The 15,954-nt window shown below is 41.4% G+C and overlaps 1 protein-coding gene across 2 annotated transcripts in view; it reads right to left on the bottom strand.

Moving 5' to 3' along the window:
• Positions 1–15,954, bottom strand: part of LOC308307028 (complement C3-like) — a 72,635-nt gene that overhangs the window by 49,938 nt on the left and 6,743 nt on the right. For both annotated transcript variants that reach the window (XR_013963195.1, XM_080752120.1), the window contains exons 3-16: positions 11,371–11,533; positions 10,366–10,469; positions 9,196–9,284; positions 8,435–8,517; positions 7,795–7,882; positions 6,597–6,699; positions 5,306–5,426; positions 4,651–4,766; positions 3,650–3,796; positions 3,296–3,395; positions 2,516–2,610; positions 2,022–2,213; positions 1,618–1,773; positions 1,047–1,176 (exon numbers count right to left, since the gene is read on the bottom strand). Coding sequence is in view for 1 of the 2 variants with exons in the window: in XM_080752120.1 (XP_080608246.1) it covers positions 1,047–1,176; positions 1,618–1,773; positions 2,022–2,213; positions 2,516–2,610; positions 3,296–3,395; positions 3,650–3,796; positions 4,651–4,766; positions 5,306–5,426; positions 6,597–6,699; positions 7,795–7,882; positions 8,435–8,517; positions 9,196–9,284; positions 10,366–10,469; positions 11,371–11,533 (1,687 nt within the window). In the remaining variant the exon portion in view is untranslated. The remainder of the gene's footprint in view (positions 1–1,046; positions 1,177–1,617; positions 1,774–2,021; positions 2,214–2,515; positions 2,611–3,295; positions 3,396–3,649; positions 3,797–4,650; positions 4,767–5,305; positions 5,427–6,596; positions 6,700–7,794; positions 7,883–8,434; positions 8,518–9,195; positions 9,285–10,365; positions 10,470–11,370; positions 11,534–15,954) is intronic.

Below are 15,954 nucleotides of genomic sequence, written 5' to 3'. Positions count from 1 at the left end.
ATTGAGCTGGGTGCTCGTTTTTGACCCCGCCCCTTTTTAAGTAGGTATTTGTACTACTTGAGTATTTCCAATTTCCAATACTTTTACTTCTACTCCAGTACATCTCGGATCCAAATATTGTACTTTTACTCCACTACATTTATTTGAAAACTTAGTTACTAGTTACTTTTCGGATATAAGTTATAATATTTTAAAACACACATTAACCACTTTAGCCATTATACCTAGGTTGTTTGAAAATAGCCGATCTACAAGCTCCAAACGCATCATATCACGACGCCTTGTGAGCTTGTAGATCTGCTATTTTCCAAAAAATTGTACTTTTACTTTTGGTACTTTAAGTACATTTTGATGCCAATACTTTCGTACTTTTACTCAAGTTCATTTTGAATTGAAGTACATCTACATTGCAGTATTGATACTTTTACTTAATAAGCAAAGAATGTGAGTCCACATGGTCTTTGCCATCTCCAGGCAAACGTCACAATGCAGTGTCAGCCTGGCTTCATCAAAGTCGTCTCCATAGAATTGCACCATGCGTTTGCAGGCGCTGTTTCCGACAACACAATCCTCCACATGTGTGTTGACCATTTCCACACGTGAGAAAAACTTTAGCATGATTCTCAAAGCAAAAAAACGTGCTAAAAGTGTCTAGCTGCATACGCAGGCCACGGGCTGAGTGCAATGTAGTTGGAAGCAATGGACTGCAGTCTGCAGCGATGCCGTTTTAGTGGTCCAGCGTGTGGGGCACAGGGGTCGCAGAGACGGTGCGTCTTCGTCTTGGTAGGCTACAGTATAACAGAGCTATACATACAGCCAGGATGTGGGGCGGTCTTTGACGCTGTAAGGGACAAAGCCAACGTGTGATATCGGCCGAGTGCCAGGAATGCAGTTTGGCCAGTTTGGGAAAACTTGTGAAAACGACTGAGTGCTAGGAATTGTCGGCGAAAAATCAATGGGCTCTCATAACTGTACGCTCAAGCTCCCAGGCGCCCCCTATGATTCCGCCCTTGAGTAGAGGACGGAAGTGGAGGGGAGGACCTTACCTTGCCTGTATGGAGTCCCGTCCTCAGCGCTGGTCATAAACAACAGGCCAGCATCAGAGAACACTCCCATACTGTCCTTCCCCCCACCTGCTGTACAGCCAGTATCATACTTCTCCACCAGGTCCCACACCTGATGCACACACAAACACAACACTGCAAATCAGCACAATACATAACATTATTCATTATACAATAAGGGGGGAATTAACCACATAAACTAGAATTTGGTCAAAATAAATTTGAACTAAATTAGAAGTAACAATTTAGCGCTGTGAACCAAGGATTTGAGGAAGCAAACAAAGGCCATTGTGTACACAACGGTTATGGTAAGAACAAGCCAAAGTCTGTTGCAGTGGACTTTAGACTTTAGTTACCATGATAGGGCTTAACAAAAACAAACAATAAAAAAAAAAAAGGGGGGGGGGGGGGGGCGGGGGAGGGGGGGTAAACAGGTTTTTAGAAATATTGTTACAGTGAATATTAGCTAACAATGTTTTATCCAAAATAGTAATTTTGGGAAGCACCACCTTTTTAAGAAGATTTAAAGAAGTGCCCTCAACACATAAAATACCTTTTTCTGGGTGAGACGGTGTTTGTTGTTGAGGACGTAGATGCTCTCGTCCACAGCTACCAGTCCCACCGTGGCCTCTGGGTCTCCTGTGACCTTCAGAGCAAACTTCTTACGAGGCTGGAACGATGTCACATCTCTGGCTGATTCTATCCTCAGCTATGATGAAAGGGAATGACAGTGGGAGAGGTAGAATGAATTATAACAATTAGTGTTTGAATTATAACAACCCTTTATACTGTTTTCCTACAGTATAAAGGGTGTACATGCCCTCCTTCAATTTCATACACTAAAGTGAACAAAAGTAGTTGAGACAACGAACGTTCAGTTGACACTTGAAAGCAATTTGCGTGTGTGTGCGTGCGTGCAAGCATGTGTGTGCGTGCAAGCATGTGTGTCTCTCTCACCGAACCCATGCAACTGTCCTTTACATCCACCCAAACAGAGTCTGACACCACTTCATTAGTTCCAGTGTGGTAATAGGCTATGATACGGAAGGAGGGGATCATGTCCTTGGTAATGACCAGTGACAGAGTCACCAAGGACTGGCCTCGTCTCTTAAAACGTGCATTCTTGATTAACTGGCCTCTGCTCAGGATCTGCAGTCATGAATGAGAATACAATTTGAATAGTTAATATATAACATTAATATTTAAAAAGAGATTGTGTTTTATTTTAAAACCTTGAAAATGTTGTTTTCATTGCTATTGAAAGATAGGAACGGCCATTGATCCAAGCAGGAATACAATTATTGATTGATTAATCATTGGAATAAACATGAAACTTGAACATATTTCAAGATTTCTAGTGGGACCAGAAACCGTTGAGAGCCATTAGAGTAGCAGAAACAGTAAACCAGTAAATGCATACAGACATAGGTCTCAAACACAGCTCAACTCACTAGGTATGTGATGTCTTGGTTTGGCTCTGCATGCCTGGGAAGGTGCAGGTTGACTTCCAGGTTGTCTCCTAATCTCAGTTCAGATGAGCCCACATCTGAAATGTTAGAAACAATCACACAAATGTACAACAAGTACTGCTTTGTTTACTGCTTAAACACGTTGATTAAATACATGCATGCAAGCTACCTGTGGTTAGAGATGCAATGTATGGCTCTTTGAAGTGAGCCAGAGCCATGGATCTGGCTCACTTAAAAGAGCTGTTCAAAAGAGTGGCTCATTTGGCTCATTGTATAGTTACATATTTTTAAGAAGCATTCGTTGAAACATGAATCCACAAGGTGGCTCCACATTCCTCTGCTGACAGTTGAGATCACAATTTTGTATTTACCCTTATCATAAAACGTGTGTAACTTAAGCTACCTTGACTAATGTTATTCATGCAACACCTCAAAAAAACAAGCAGGCAACAATGAAATCGCTCCTCCCCTTGTTCTCTCTCCCTCTCACTGCTGTACTCAGTCAGTGCTCAGTGGAGTAGCAAGGAGGAGCTTTTGTGTTAACCCCCCCCCCCCCCCCCTTCCCCCAAATGAACAGCTCCCTACTCCGCGAACAAGATCCCATTGTTCACTTCAAAGAACCGATCAAAAGATTTGTTTCGTTCGTGAACGTCGCATCTCTACCTTCTATCTCTACCTAGTACATTGTCTACAGGATTTAGGTCCCACCACCACAAGCACATGGAGTCAATATTGTTATGATTTATTTCCTTTCTTTTGTACCTATGTGGAGGTAGCTGTTGCTTCTGGAAGTATATCGTGGTGCTCTGTGTACAGCTGATGCCTGCCTGTCATCTCGAAGGGCTCTATCAGCGGTCTTTGCCTGGAATCACATACACAGCCCACTTTGAGGTTCAAGCACACTTCACCCGCAAAACGTTCTTTGTCACATCACAGAAGAGTGGGTGAAATGACTTTAAGTTCCCATGCATGAACTGCAGCTAGGAAATAGTAAGGATACAGTAGTGATAAGAACTATGTTGAGAGAGACAGAGACAAAGACATAGACATGAGAGTGACAATACATTCTGGTACTATGCTAAAAGAAAAATAAACAAATTGCCCAATGAGACTTACGGTGATGTCCAGGTGTGAGGCCCCTGCTACTGTAGAGACGGTGACCGTGGCCATGCCATTGCCTGCCGTTCTCACTAGCAAGTCCCCAGGACCCACCCGGATGGGCACGCCCACAGCCAGAGAGTCGTCAGAGTTCAGAACCACAACCTAACGTACAGCACATAACAAACAGCTGAACTGACCGTTCAAACCATGCACCAAGTAATGAAAGGTAGTTATCAAAATAAGTGGGGTCCCAGGGGTCCCCCAGCAGAATGTGTTAGTATGGCGTCACAATTTTATGAATAATGATTAATTTAGAATATGGCGACGTCCCTGGCACAAAATCTTATTAGATGGGGGTATGCGACCAAATCTTTTCTAAATGAACTTGGTTCCTTCCAAATTTTTGCTGTGGAGCTAAAAGCTACACAGGCAATAGACAGGTTCCAAAACTGTCCTAAAGCGACGTCATCATGAAGCGCTCGAAAATTCCGACAGAAGTTTTGGCCGGTCGGAGCTATAGGCTCACAGCACGTTTGGATGGCGCACTCGCGCTGCAAAGATGTAGAAATCGCGCACTCTGAGCGAGATTTCCCCCTGCTTTTGCTTTTGTGCCCCTCCTAATCAGGGCTGTATTAACCATTGGGCCGGTGGGGCCGGTGCCAGGGGCCCTTGGCTCTCAGGGGCCCTTGGGGGGACAAGTGAAAGTCCGGAATTCAAAATGAGTAAAAGCACAAAAGTGTTGGCATCGACACTTATAGTTACAAGTAAAAGTACAAAATGTTTGACCCAATATTTTGTACTTTTGGGAGGTCGCAATTATAGCAGAGTAAATTGACTGATTGAATAATTTATTAGACAAAAATGCAAAACAGTCAAGTACACTGGTGTAGCCGAATTTAATATTCTTTGTTATGCTAAAGAAAAACGACTTCACTTGAAATATTTCAATTCTAGTTTAATGTAATGTGACTTTGGGTACTTAGAAAAATGCAATAAATCAGAGCTATTATTATTACCGAAACATCAAAGGACATTCCCGGCTTGAAGTACTTTGGTGTCTTCTTGAAGTGGATGGTGTAAGGAGATGTGACTATCTGGATGCCTTTCAGCTCTGCCTTCACCATTTCACTGCCTGAAAGAGCAGGCAAAGGTTATTCAGTCTTCAAGTTTCACACAGTTACAGACAAACATTTCCCGAGTTTGGGCAGTTTTTTTTTTTTTTTTTTTTTTTTCAATTTCTTTTTCAATTTTTTTTTTTTTTTTTCAAAAAAGTTTTTTGGACCTCCAGAAATGTGTTAGGCATGATCGCGATGACGAAATTGCATGTTTAACCCCCATACCAACCCATTCTTTCAAACATGGCAGCCATGTTTGTTTACATCTGAAGAAAACATAATGGCTGATAAATCATGAATGCCTGAATGGATTTCCAAGTGGATTTTTTTGTTTGAAAGCTGTGAACAGTGGGCACACACGTGGTGCATCATCTAGGCATGGGCGTGCATGATCCGTGCACTATAAATTACATGGAAGTCTATGGAGACCATGGCATCAAGGGACATTGAAGAGAAAAAATCATGGCACCAAAAAAGTTAACATAAACATACACGCTCTCTCTCTCTCTCTCTCTCTCTCTCTCTCTCTCTCTCTCTCTCTCTCTCTCCTCCTTACCACTCTCTGTCAGCACACTGACAGACACAAAGATGTGGCTCTTCACCAGATCTATGATATCGGGGAAAACATCTGTGATGTGCCTCCTCAGCAAGATGGCCTTTCCTTCACCTCTTACCACCTAAAACATGCATCATGTTACTTTGGCAGTCACTTGAGTAAAAATAAGGGCGAAAAGCGACAGGACAGAATTCATTTGTAAGTGTGATTCGAGTTGCCGTTGGTTGTTTAAGTTGGACAATATGTGGACAAAATATTTTTCCAAATATGGACATGACTGATCTTATGTTATAGACCACATGAGACTCACACAATATATCCATATATGGGCATTCCAAGCTATGGGCTCAATATTGATGACATCAGGGATATCTCCATATGTGGGAGATCCCAGAAAAAAAAGATTTGCCGATGGCAGATCGGCAATTTTATCTGAATGACTGTTAAAGCACTTGTGTTAGATTGCTTGTCATTGTAACTTGGAAATAAACTTGGCGTGCATATCCATGATAGCCTATGCTTTTATAAAATGTTATATTTTCACAGTGTGTTAGCTATATATTTTGGAGTGGATACATGAGTCAGATAGTATAGACAATGCTGCTCCGCATGTCTACAATGGAATAAGAGGTGTAAGATGAATCCTACACCACCTCAGAACCTGACGTGAGATTTGATCCTACCCTACGCCAACGTCAAAGTCACGTTGAAATGATAAATGCTGACACTTGCCTAAATTTCGGTGTACGCCAAAAATTTGTGATGTCACAACGATGTGATGTTACAATGTCAACATACAGGTCAGCAGCTATAGACATTGAGGCGTTACTCACTCACAGACGGACAGTTTTCATAGTTAAAGGGCCATTTCACCTCTGGGACAACCTGATCTTATTTTATTGTTATTATCAGTGATGCAAAACGCATCACTATATAGTACATGCTGAAATACTAAAATATCTAAAAACACAGATTGAACACAAAAAATAACTTGTGTTAACTTGTGTTGATCGTGTCCCAAACAACAATAAAATAAGATTGGGTTGTCTCAGAGATGAAATGGCCCTTTAACTGCGACCTATGGTCGAAATTATACATTGGCCAGGTTTGGAGAGAAGTACTTTATCTTCTCTATCAATTCCACTGTATTATCCAGTTTGTGCCACATGCGAGCAGATCGGAATAGGACCACTTTCACTTGACAGTTTAAATGCAGCATTAAAAACATAGAAATCAAAAAGAGAGGACACTATGCTAACAGACAGACAGCATTTGACAATATTATGCTAACCGGCACTCTCTGAAGAGATGGGGGAAAACTCTTCTTTTCATCCTGGTAAACTACTCCAAACACCACGTAGGCAGTCCCCTCCACCTCTTTACCTGACTGATACCTGAAAGCAGAGGTAGAGAAAAGACATTTGATTGGTCACAATGCAGACCAAATTAAATAATGAATGCATGAACATGTCAACCTATCTTCATATAATTGTTCCTCATTAATGCTCATTATAATATGGTACCAATTTGTCTATACATGGTAAATACTATGTTTGACTCCATTTCTTGAAGGGGACAATTCATTATGAATGAACCACTTATGTTCTATTTCAAATATAGTGAAAATACACACACTTCGACTCAATACCTACAAGCTCAACACTTCGTGTCACAATGCAGCGTGTTGATCAGCTATTTTCACAATGAGCATCCACACTTTATTAAACTCAAGTACACATTTGACAGGACAATTTAACTTGTAGTTAAGCAATATTTGACGAGGAGCATCCACAGTAGCTCAAGTAATGGAGTATCATACAACACACCAAGAATGTTAGAGAGGCAGGGGATGACATTTCTAAAAGGGCCTTTGGTGAAAATATTGAAAATACCACACCTTCAAGCTCACAACCCGTTGCACTGTGACGCGTTGTGAGCTTGGAGGTCGGCTATTTTCTGGTACTTGATACCACACTAAACTAAGCTTATATAGTGAATGCTGGAGATGTGGTATGGATTTCTACACAGAGAGGGCAATTATTTCAACATAAGATGCTGCATTCAAGTTAAGGAGAGTTTGGACAAGGCAATTATCTTGAACGCTGCCTTCAGGTACGGCATGGATAGAGGGGGGCATTTGTGTTTCTTTCACCATAGTAAAAACTGCATTCATGGTCTGGAGAGGACACTTTTTACAGACGGATAAAAGGTTATGTTTTCTTTAGTTCATTTCGCTTTCATGGATACATTAATGCATGATGTCTGTCATTCTGTGGGTGATCAGGTGGGAGCGGACAGTTTCGGGAGAGATTGTGTTTTTGTGTCTGCTATATGTTTGCACGGATGTATTTGTTGTATTGTTCTGTCTATTGTATTGTCTGTATTTCTGTGTTAAGCACCCTCTTGAAAACAAGATAATACATCTCAAGGGGTTAGACTTTCAATAAAAGGTATATAATAAATATAAAGACGATAACAATTTCACTTACATGGCTCTGATGTAGATGTGTAGTTGGTCGTTGTCCACGTAAAATAAGGAGTTGTCAGGGATCAGATTCACTTCGAAACTAGGAAGCACTAGTAGAGAGAGGGATGTGAAATTCACTCATCCGTTCATTCATATTTCATGTTTGCTTTATACAAACTTAAAGATGTGGTGCCAAAGTTTTGTACTTTTTCTGGTGTTCATGTGTCTAGGAGATTGACAGTACTTCATTAGACCCCCCTGGTGTGGTTGTTAGGAGCAATTATGTATTCTCTTTGTATTTGTTTTGTTTTTTTCCTGTAGGCTGCCACCTTTTGGGTCAAAAGTGCCGGTCCAAAAACACAGATACAATTACATCATAGAATCAAACCCTCCCCTAATTACCATTCACCCAACACACGTGGGTGTGGCTAACTTCAGCTGGGTCACCACCCACCATGACAACCAGGCATACTAATGAACAGGTAGGTGTGGCCACATAAAAACCAAATTTTAACTCTTTCTGTACACATTTTTGGAATAAATCTTCCTCCTAGTATAATCATAATTGCTGATAATCATGTTTTAGAGGGGGAAAAAATCATGGCACCCCTTTAAAGTAAAAAACTTGAGTACTTTATCCACCACTGCATAAAAACTCTTACCGTATTCCTTGACCTCAAAGTCAGCCGAGAAGCTCTCCTGAGGGATGTTCTGGAACCGGGCCACCACCTTCCACACTCCAACACTGCAACACACACGCACGCACGCACGCACGCACGCACGCACGCACACATTAAACTCCGTTAAAGGAGTAGTTCACCCCCAAAATGACTTTTTTTCTATTGATTAGTCACACCATGGAGAGTAGAGTTCAATAATATTTTTTGTTTTTTGTCACATTCCTAAGATGTGATGTGATAACAATACATGTGATAACAATACATTTACCCCCATTGATTCCGGATGGTGACCCGTTTCGAAACGGGTCCCCCATCTGAGACAAATTTTTCTCTTAGGAATGCGACAAAAACAAAAAAATATTATTGAACTCTACTCTCCATGGCGTGACTAATCAATAGAAAAAAAGTCATTTTGGGGGTGAACTACTCCTTTAACCAAAAGATGTTGTGACACAAAGATAGCACCAAGTCACACATCTTTGGAAACTTTCTGTCCTACATCAGTGGTTCTCAACATTTTCAGGCTGTGACCCCCGCAATAACCATATTTGAACTGGGGACTGACAAGCATTTGGAATGGTAGGAGTTGAGGCATTACATTTAGCGATTAGATTGTAAATTTTCAAATCTTTTGTCAAATCTCTTTATAGTATATTTTGTTGGTCTTTTTCTTTTCTTTCTTTGAGGTATTAAACGGTCTTAAAAGTCCTTAAATTGTCACTTGTAAGAAAAGGAAAAAACACCTGACGATTTCTGGGAGGTCGTAGCGTCCAGAGTGGAGCCCAGACCTCAAAGCAACAGTCCCCACAGGCAAAACGATGCCGTCAGGAGTCTGGTGAATTAAAAACAATAGTGAACAACCATTAAACGACCATTACAGGGTAATTCATTCACTTGTGACAAAGCATGTTGATAACTGGGCAAAGTTGATCTGTTATTCATGGAGAATGTTCTACACAGAATAGGCAGGCATGCTGGGGTTCAAGTGGGTAGAATTGAGTTTTTATTTTGTTTTAGCATTCTGAAGTATAATTGTATCTATGACTGTCTGTGACGAGACATGCTGACAAATTCAGGAGAGACGTCAGAACAGCTGAACAGCTGGAATGAAACAAGCTCCCCTCTTATATTGTATAGCATTAGCTATGCTCTGATGAGAACTAATTGACCACAGTCCTCCAGGGTTTAATTGCGACCGTCAGGTCGCAGTTACTATCAAAACCTCCCCCGGCTGTCAGTCAGTCTATCCGTCACATGTCACGCCACACTTTTGCCCTACTCATATCTCCGCCACTGTTGCCCCTATCCATGCCAAACTTTGCACACACACACTCCTTGGCTGCCAAACCACAATCTCCACCCCTCATTTCTCACATGGCCCTCTTCTAGCCATCATGAGGCCGATTCTTGCAAAACACATTTTTGGACACTGCTCTTACAGATTTTGCCCTAAAATCACTCAAAGCGGTACACAGTATCTCTAAAGTCATGTCATCAACATGGATCTGTCCCATTTCCCATATTCCTTCCTACGATTGGCTACCATTGCCTTCTAATGTTTGTGTATATGACCTGACGGTCGCTTATCTCCCTATTAGGGAGTCTTACTGGTGTCCCATGATCTCAGGTAAATACTTTTCTATACGCTGTGTCTCATGTCCACTAACACTGGGTGATAACAATAATGTGTTGACCTGATTCTACCAGAGCAGTGGTTTTCAACCAGCTGGTCCGAGGACCACCAGTGGTACCTGAGGGGGTTCTAATATCATAATGCTGAATAAATAATGGAAAACCCACTGCAACACTATGCATTTCCCTAGAAAACATATGGTGCTCCAGTAGCACAGGTCCTGACACACGCTGTAGCTACAGCTATGCAGCTGATATCATTAAATATGAAGATACTGTACCACGATCTCTATAGAAATCCGTTCAGGGTGGTCATCATTAGCATCGTTCCAATCCCTCTCAATGGGCACCATGCCAGGGTTCACACCAAACACCCTGAAATTAACTGAGTTTGTAGAGGTGTGTGCGCGTGTGCGTGTGCGTGCGTGCGTGTGTGCGTGCGTGCGTGCGTGCGTGCGTGCGTGCGTGAGTGAGTGAGTGAGTGAGTGAGAGAGAGAGAGAGAGAGAGAGAGACACAGACAGACAGACAGACAGACAGACAGACAGACAGACAACATTGATCAATCACTTTTTTTTACAGTGAACCATAAAAGTTATTTTAAAGACATAATTTGCATTATTTTTAATCAAATACAAAATAGATCAACGAGGCACAGAAGGCAACAATAACAGGGTTGGGAATGTTCACTTTCAACACAAACTAGTTCAAATTCAAGTTCAAAACTTATAAAATGAACTAGTTAATTTCATAGTTCATAATTCCACATTTTTGAACTAAAGTTCATGGTTCTCCAAAATTAGCTATCTTGGTTCTTTTTAGTTATTTTTTTAACCATAATATTTGTATACGTTTGGCTATTCAAATGTATTTTTTTAGAGGTTGCTGCAAGCTATTTTTGGTCAAAATTATTGACAGCCCATATAGAACCACAAACAGAAATAATTTCATCCAACTTAACATTGAGGTGCCCACAATGTTTAGGTGCCCAGTCTTCCTGCACCCTTATGCAGGAAGACTCAGTTGGAAATGAATGGGATGCGTGCGCTCACACAGGTTTAAAGTATCCATATGAATAGGGTACTTGGGCTTGTGAATCTTTGGGGGATGCGCAAGCCCACCACTCACTGGTAAACCTGGTAAACCTGTGCAGCCTCCTGGTGGCGCCGATGTAAAACAATGGGAGAAAAGGTTCTGCTTTGCCCTCAAGAAGTGAGTGTGCAAAGTTTAGAGCAGAGTTAGTGAAAAAAGCAGATCTACAAGCACATAACACCTCACGTGGACTCACCTCTAGTATCGGGTGTGTAGATGGTCTTATCTGTTTGGATGAAGATGTAACCAGACTGGAAGGAGACCAGGACCACTTTCTCCAGCAGTCGTCCTGGGAACTGAGCTTGGAGGAACACAAACTGCTTCAAGTTGGGGTCCTTCTTAAATGTACCAGAGGGGATCTAAAACCAGTACAGGGAGAGGACATTTGCTTTTAAAAGTGGCATTGAATTGTAGTATTCAGATTGTCTTCTTCCTCTTTGTCTCTGCAAGTCTAGGAAATTAAGTCTATTTTTTGGAAGAATCGTTCAGTTTGTGATACAAGCACCAAATTTTGCACAAGGTTTCCTCTGGACATACTTTTCCCAAAAAGCACGTTAGCCACTATTTTTTTTATTTTTAAGGGTTGGGGTCCCATTGACTTTCTATACAGTAAAATAATACAAAAACATAAATCTGCTTTAAGTAGCAAGTGAGGGGTCAAACTAGGGGTTTTTCATGATCCTGAATACAATGCAAGCATTTGTTTTGCACAAAAACTTTCCTTGGGCTAAAAATAGCCCCCACACTACTGTGAAAAGTGATGACGCATCACTAAATCATAGTTTTTTAAATAAATTGAGTGGCTAACGTGCTTTTTGGGAAAAGTAGGTCCAGAGGAAACCTTGTGCAAAATTTGGTGCTTGTATCACACTCTTTTGGGGGGGGGGGGGGGGGCACAATAACCGACCTACCTGGTCTGGCGGAGACCTGTGCTCGGAAGAGCACTGCTTCTGTGTTGTTTTTTTTAACTTTAATGTATAAATAGTCTTTTAGAAGTAAAAGCCCTGTCAGGGGGCCAAAACTGAAAAGTGCTTCAAAAATGTTTGTGTAGAAGCTGACAACCTTTGTGTTGTAGGCCTACCCATAGACGTTTTAAGGTGGTTGGCATTTTGAATTCATTTTCTGGTGACTTTTAGAAGCCCTAGCTTCAATATTTGATGGTTGCACATTCATTGGCTAGAACACATGCCAAGGGGTTAAAGATTAATACTGAATAGGTTGGCAGCTTCTACCCAGAGAAGCTGCTTATGTCTCAATATCAGCTTTGGCCCCCAGACTATGTTGTTGTTGTTGTTGTTATTGATTGATTGATTGATTGAAGAATTTATTAGAAGTTTGCAATAGAAAAAAGTACAGTTTCATGACAGTACAAATCACTGGTACAAGGTCAACTAAAAGGAGATCCTAGAAAGCCGAGGCTTATTTCCACAGGAACCACACTTTAAGTATCTCATATAACATTGAAAGACAGACGGATAGAACATAGTACTTTATCTAGGATAATATCAGTTTCAAAAGCATAACATCAAATACAAAAGGCAGAATACAAAGAAAAGGGGGGGGGGGAGCATGGGGGCTTAGTCTATTTACAAGTCACGGGTAGCTGCTGTCTGAAGGTGACTTTTCATACCAATTTTGAAGGAGGCTAGGGATTTGCTCTCCTTTAGGGCTTGTGGAAGGGCGTTCCACATATTGATGGTATAGCAGGAGAACGAGTTAGCGCCTTGTTTAGTGTTAAATCTACGCTGATGATGATTAGTGGAGCTGCCTCTGGTGTTATGATCGTGAACATCCTTGACCTTTAAGAAGTAGTTTGTCAGGTACATGGGAATCTTGGAGGTGTAGTGTATCTTGTACACCAGGCCCATTGCAAGATGCTGTACTCTGTCAGCTACTTTGAGCCACCCCACGCTTTCGTGGTGATGCTCGGTAAGGTGGGTCAGAGGAGGGAGACCAAGCACAACCCTAATTAGTTTGTTTTGGGCTGTTTGGAGCTTTAGCTTTAAGGCAGCTGGGGCGTCGCGATACCAGACTAGGACTCCGTAATCAATGAGGGGCCCAATAAGAGCACCTCCTAGTGTCTTTCGGGATTTAATATTGATCAGTGGGGCAACTCTTTGCAAGAAGCGAATTCGTTGATTGACTTTATTGATTACCTTGGTGGTCATTTTTTCACTGGATAGGTTAGCCTCCAGGATGCAACCCAGGTAGCAGATGTAGTTTTTTCTTTCTATCACAGTGTCACCTACTTTAATTGTGAAGTTCTCAACTAGGCTAAGTTTCTGACTAGATCCAAAGAGGATACATTCAGTTTTGCCTAGGTGAATTGAGAGTCTGTTGTCATTGAGCCAGGTGCAGATCTTGTTAAGTTCACAGTTAAGGGCCTTTTCAACCTGCAATAAGTCTCTGCCGGAGACTAGGAGAGCCGAGTCATCCGCGAACAGAAACAGATTGCAGTCACAAGCAGATGACATGTCGTTTACGTATATTAAGAACAACAGTGGTCCTAGTATATTGTTGTGTAATCTTTTGTTTAATTTGGTATTGATGGTATTGGATCTGCCTTTTGTATTAGATTTTTTCTTGTTATCCTGCTTTTGTGTGAAACATAGTCCTATATGTCTCAAAATTGTAAAAAAGACAAATAAAGTTAAATAAGTGTACAGATAAGGGATTAGGCATGGATGGACATAGGGCCCTTAAAGTTAAAGAAGTGTACAGATAAGGGATTAGGCATGGATGGACATAGGGCCCTTAAAGTTAAAGAAGTGTACAGATAAGGGATTAGGCATGGATGGACATAGGGCCCTTAAAGTTAAAGAAGTGTACAGATAAGGGATTAGGCATGGATGGACATAGGGCCCTTAAAGTTAAAGAAGTGTACAGATAAGGGATTAGGCATGGATGGACATAGGGCCCTTAAAGTTAAAGAAGTGTACAGATAAGGGATTAGGCATGGATGGACATAGGGCCCTTAAAGTTAAAGAAGTGTACAGATAAGGGATTAGGCATGGATGGACATAGGGCCCTTAAAGTTAAAGAAGTGTACAGATAAGGGATAAGGCATGGATGGACATAGGGCCCTTAAAGTTAAAGAAGTGTACAGATAAGGGATTAGGCATGGATGGACATAGGGCCCTTAAAGTTAAAGAAGTGTACAGATAAGGGATAAGGCATGGATGGACATAGGGCCCTTAAAGTTAAAGAAGTGTACAGATAAGGGATAAGGCATGGATGGACATAGGGCCCTTAAAGTTAAAGAAGTGTACAGATAAGGGATAAGGCATGGATGGACATAGGGCCCTTAAAGTTAAAGAAGTGTACAGATAAGGGATAAGGCATGGATGGACATAGGGCCCTTAAAGTTAAAGAAGTGTACAGATAAGGGATAAGGCATGGATGGACATAGGGCCCTTAAAGTTAAAGAAGTGTACAGATAAGGGATAAGGCATGGATGGACATAGGGCCCTTAAAGTTAAAGAAGTGTACAGATAAGGGATAAGGCATGGATGGACATAGGGCCCTTAAAGTTAAAGAAGTGTACAGATAAGGGATTAGGCATGGATGGACATAGGGCCCTTAAAGTTAAAGAAGTGTACAGATAAGGGATTAGGCATGGATGGACATAGGGCCCTTAAAGTTAAAGAAGTGTACAGATAAGGGATAAGGCATGGATGGACATAGGGCCCTTAAAGTTAAAGAAGTGTACAGATAAGGGATAAGGCATGGATGGACATAGGGCCCTTAAAGTTAAAGAAGTGTACAGATAAGGGATAAGGCATGGATGGACATAGGGCCCTTAAAGTTAAAGAAGTGTACAGATAAGGGATAAGGCATGGATGGACATAGGGCCCTTAAAGTTAAAGAAGTGTACAGATAAGGGATAAGGCATGGATGGACATAGGGCCCTTAAAGTTAAAGAAGTGTACAGATAAGGGATAAGGCATGGATGGACATAGGGCCCTTAAAGTTAAAGAAGTGTACAGATAAGGGATTAGGCATGGATGGACATAGGGCCCTTAAAGTTAAAGAAGTGTACAGATAAGGGATAAGGCATGGATGGACATAGGGCCCTTAAAGTTAAAGAAGTGTACAGATAAGGGATAAGGCATGGATGGACATAGGGCCCTTAAAGTTAAAGAAGTGTACAGATAAGGGATAAGGCATGGATGGACATAGGGCCCTTAAAGTTAAAGAAGTGTACAGATAAGGGATAAGGCATGGATGGACATAGGGCCCTTAAAGTTAAAGAAGTGTACAGATAAGGGATTAGGCATGGATGGACATAGGGCCCTTAAAGTTAAAGAAGTGTACAGATAAGGGATTAGGCATGGATGGACATAGGGCCCTTAAAGTTAAAGAAGTGTACAGATAAGGGATAAGGCATGGATGGACATAGGGCCCTTAAAGTTAAAGAAGTGTACAGATAAGGGATAAGGCATGGATGGACATAGGGCCCTTAAAGTTAAAGAAGTGTACAGATAAGGGATAAGGCATGGATGGACATAGGGCCCTTAAAGTTAAAGAAGTGTACAGATAAGGGATAAGGCATGGATGGACATAGGGCCCTTAAAGTTAAAGAAGTGTACAGATAAGGGATAAGGCATGGATGGACATAGGGCCCTTAAAGTTAAAGAAGTGTACAGATAAGGGATAAGGCATGGATGGACATAGGGCCCTTAAAGTTAAAGAAGTGTACAGATAAGGGATTAGGCATGGATGGACATAGGGCCCTTAAAGTTAAAGAAGTGTACAGATAAGGGATTAGGCATGGATGGAC

This window comes from Nannobrachium achirus (genome assembly GCF_963921795.1).
Source record: "Nannobrachium achirus genome assembly, chromosome: 21".
Lineage (NCBI taxonomy): Eukaryota > Metazoa > Chordata > Actinopteri > Myctophiformes > Myctophidae > Nannobrachium > Nannobrachium achirus.
The sequence above is the reverse complement of the archived record's forward strand: the minus strand, read 5'-3'. Positions and strand labels throughout refer to the sequence as shown.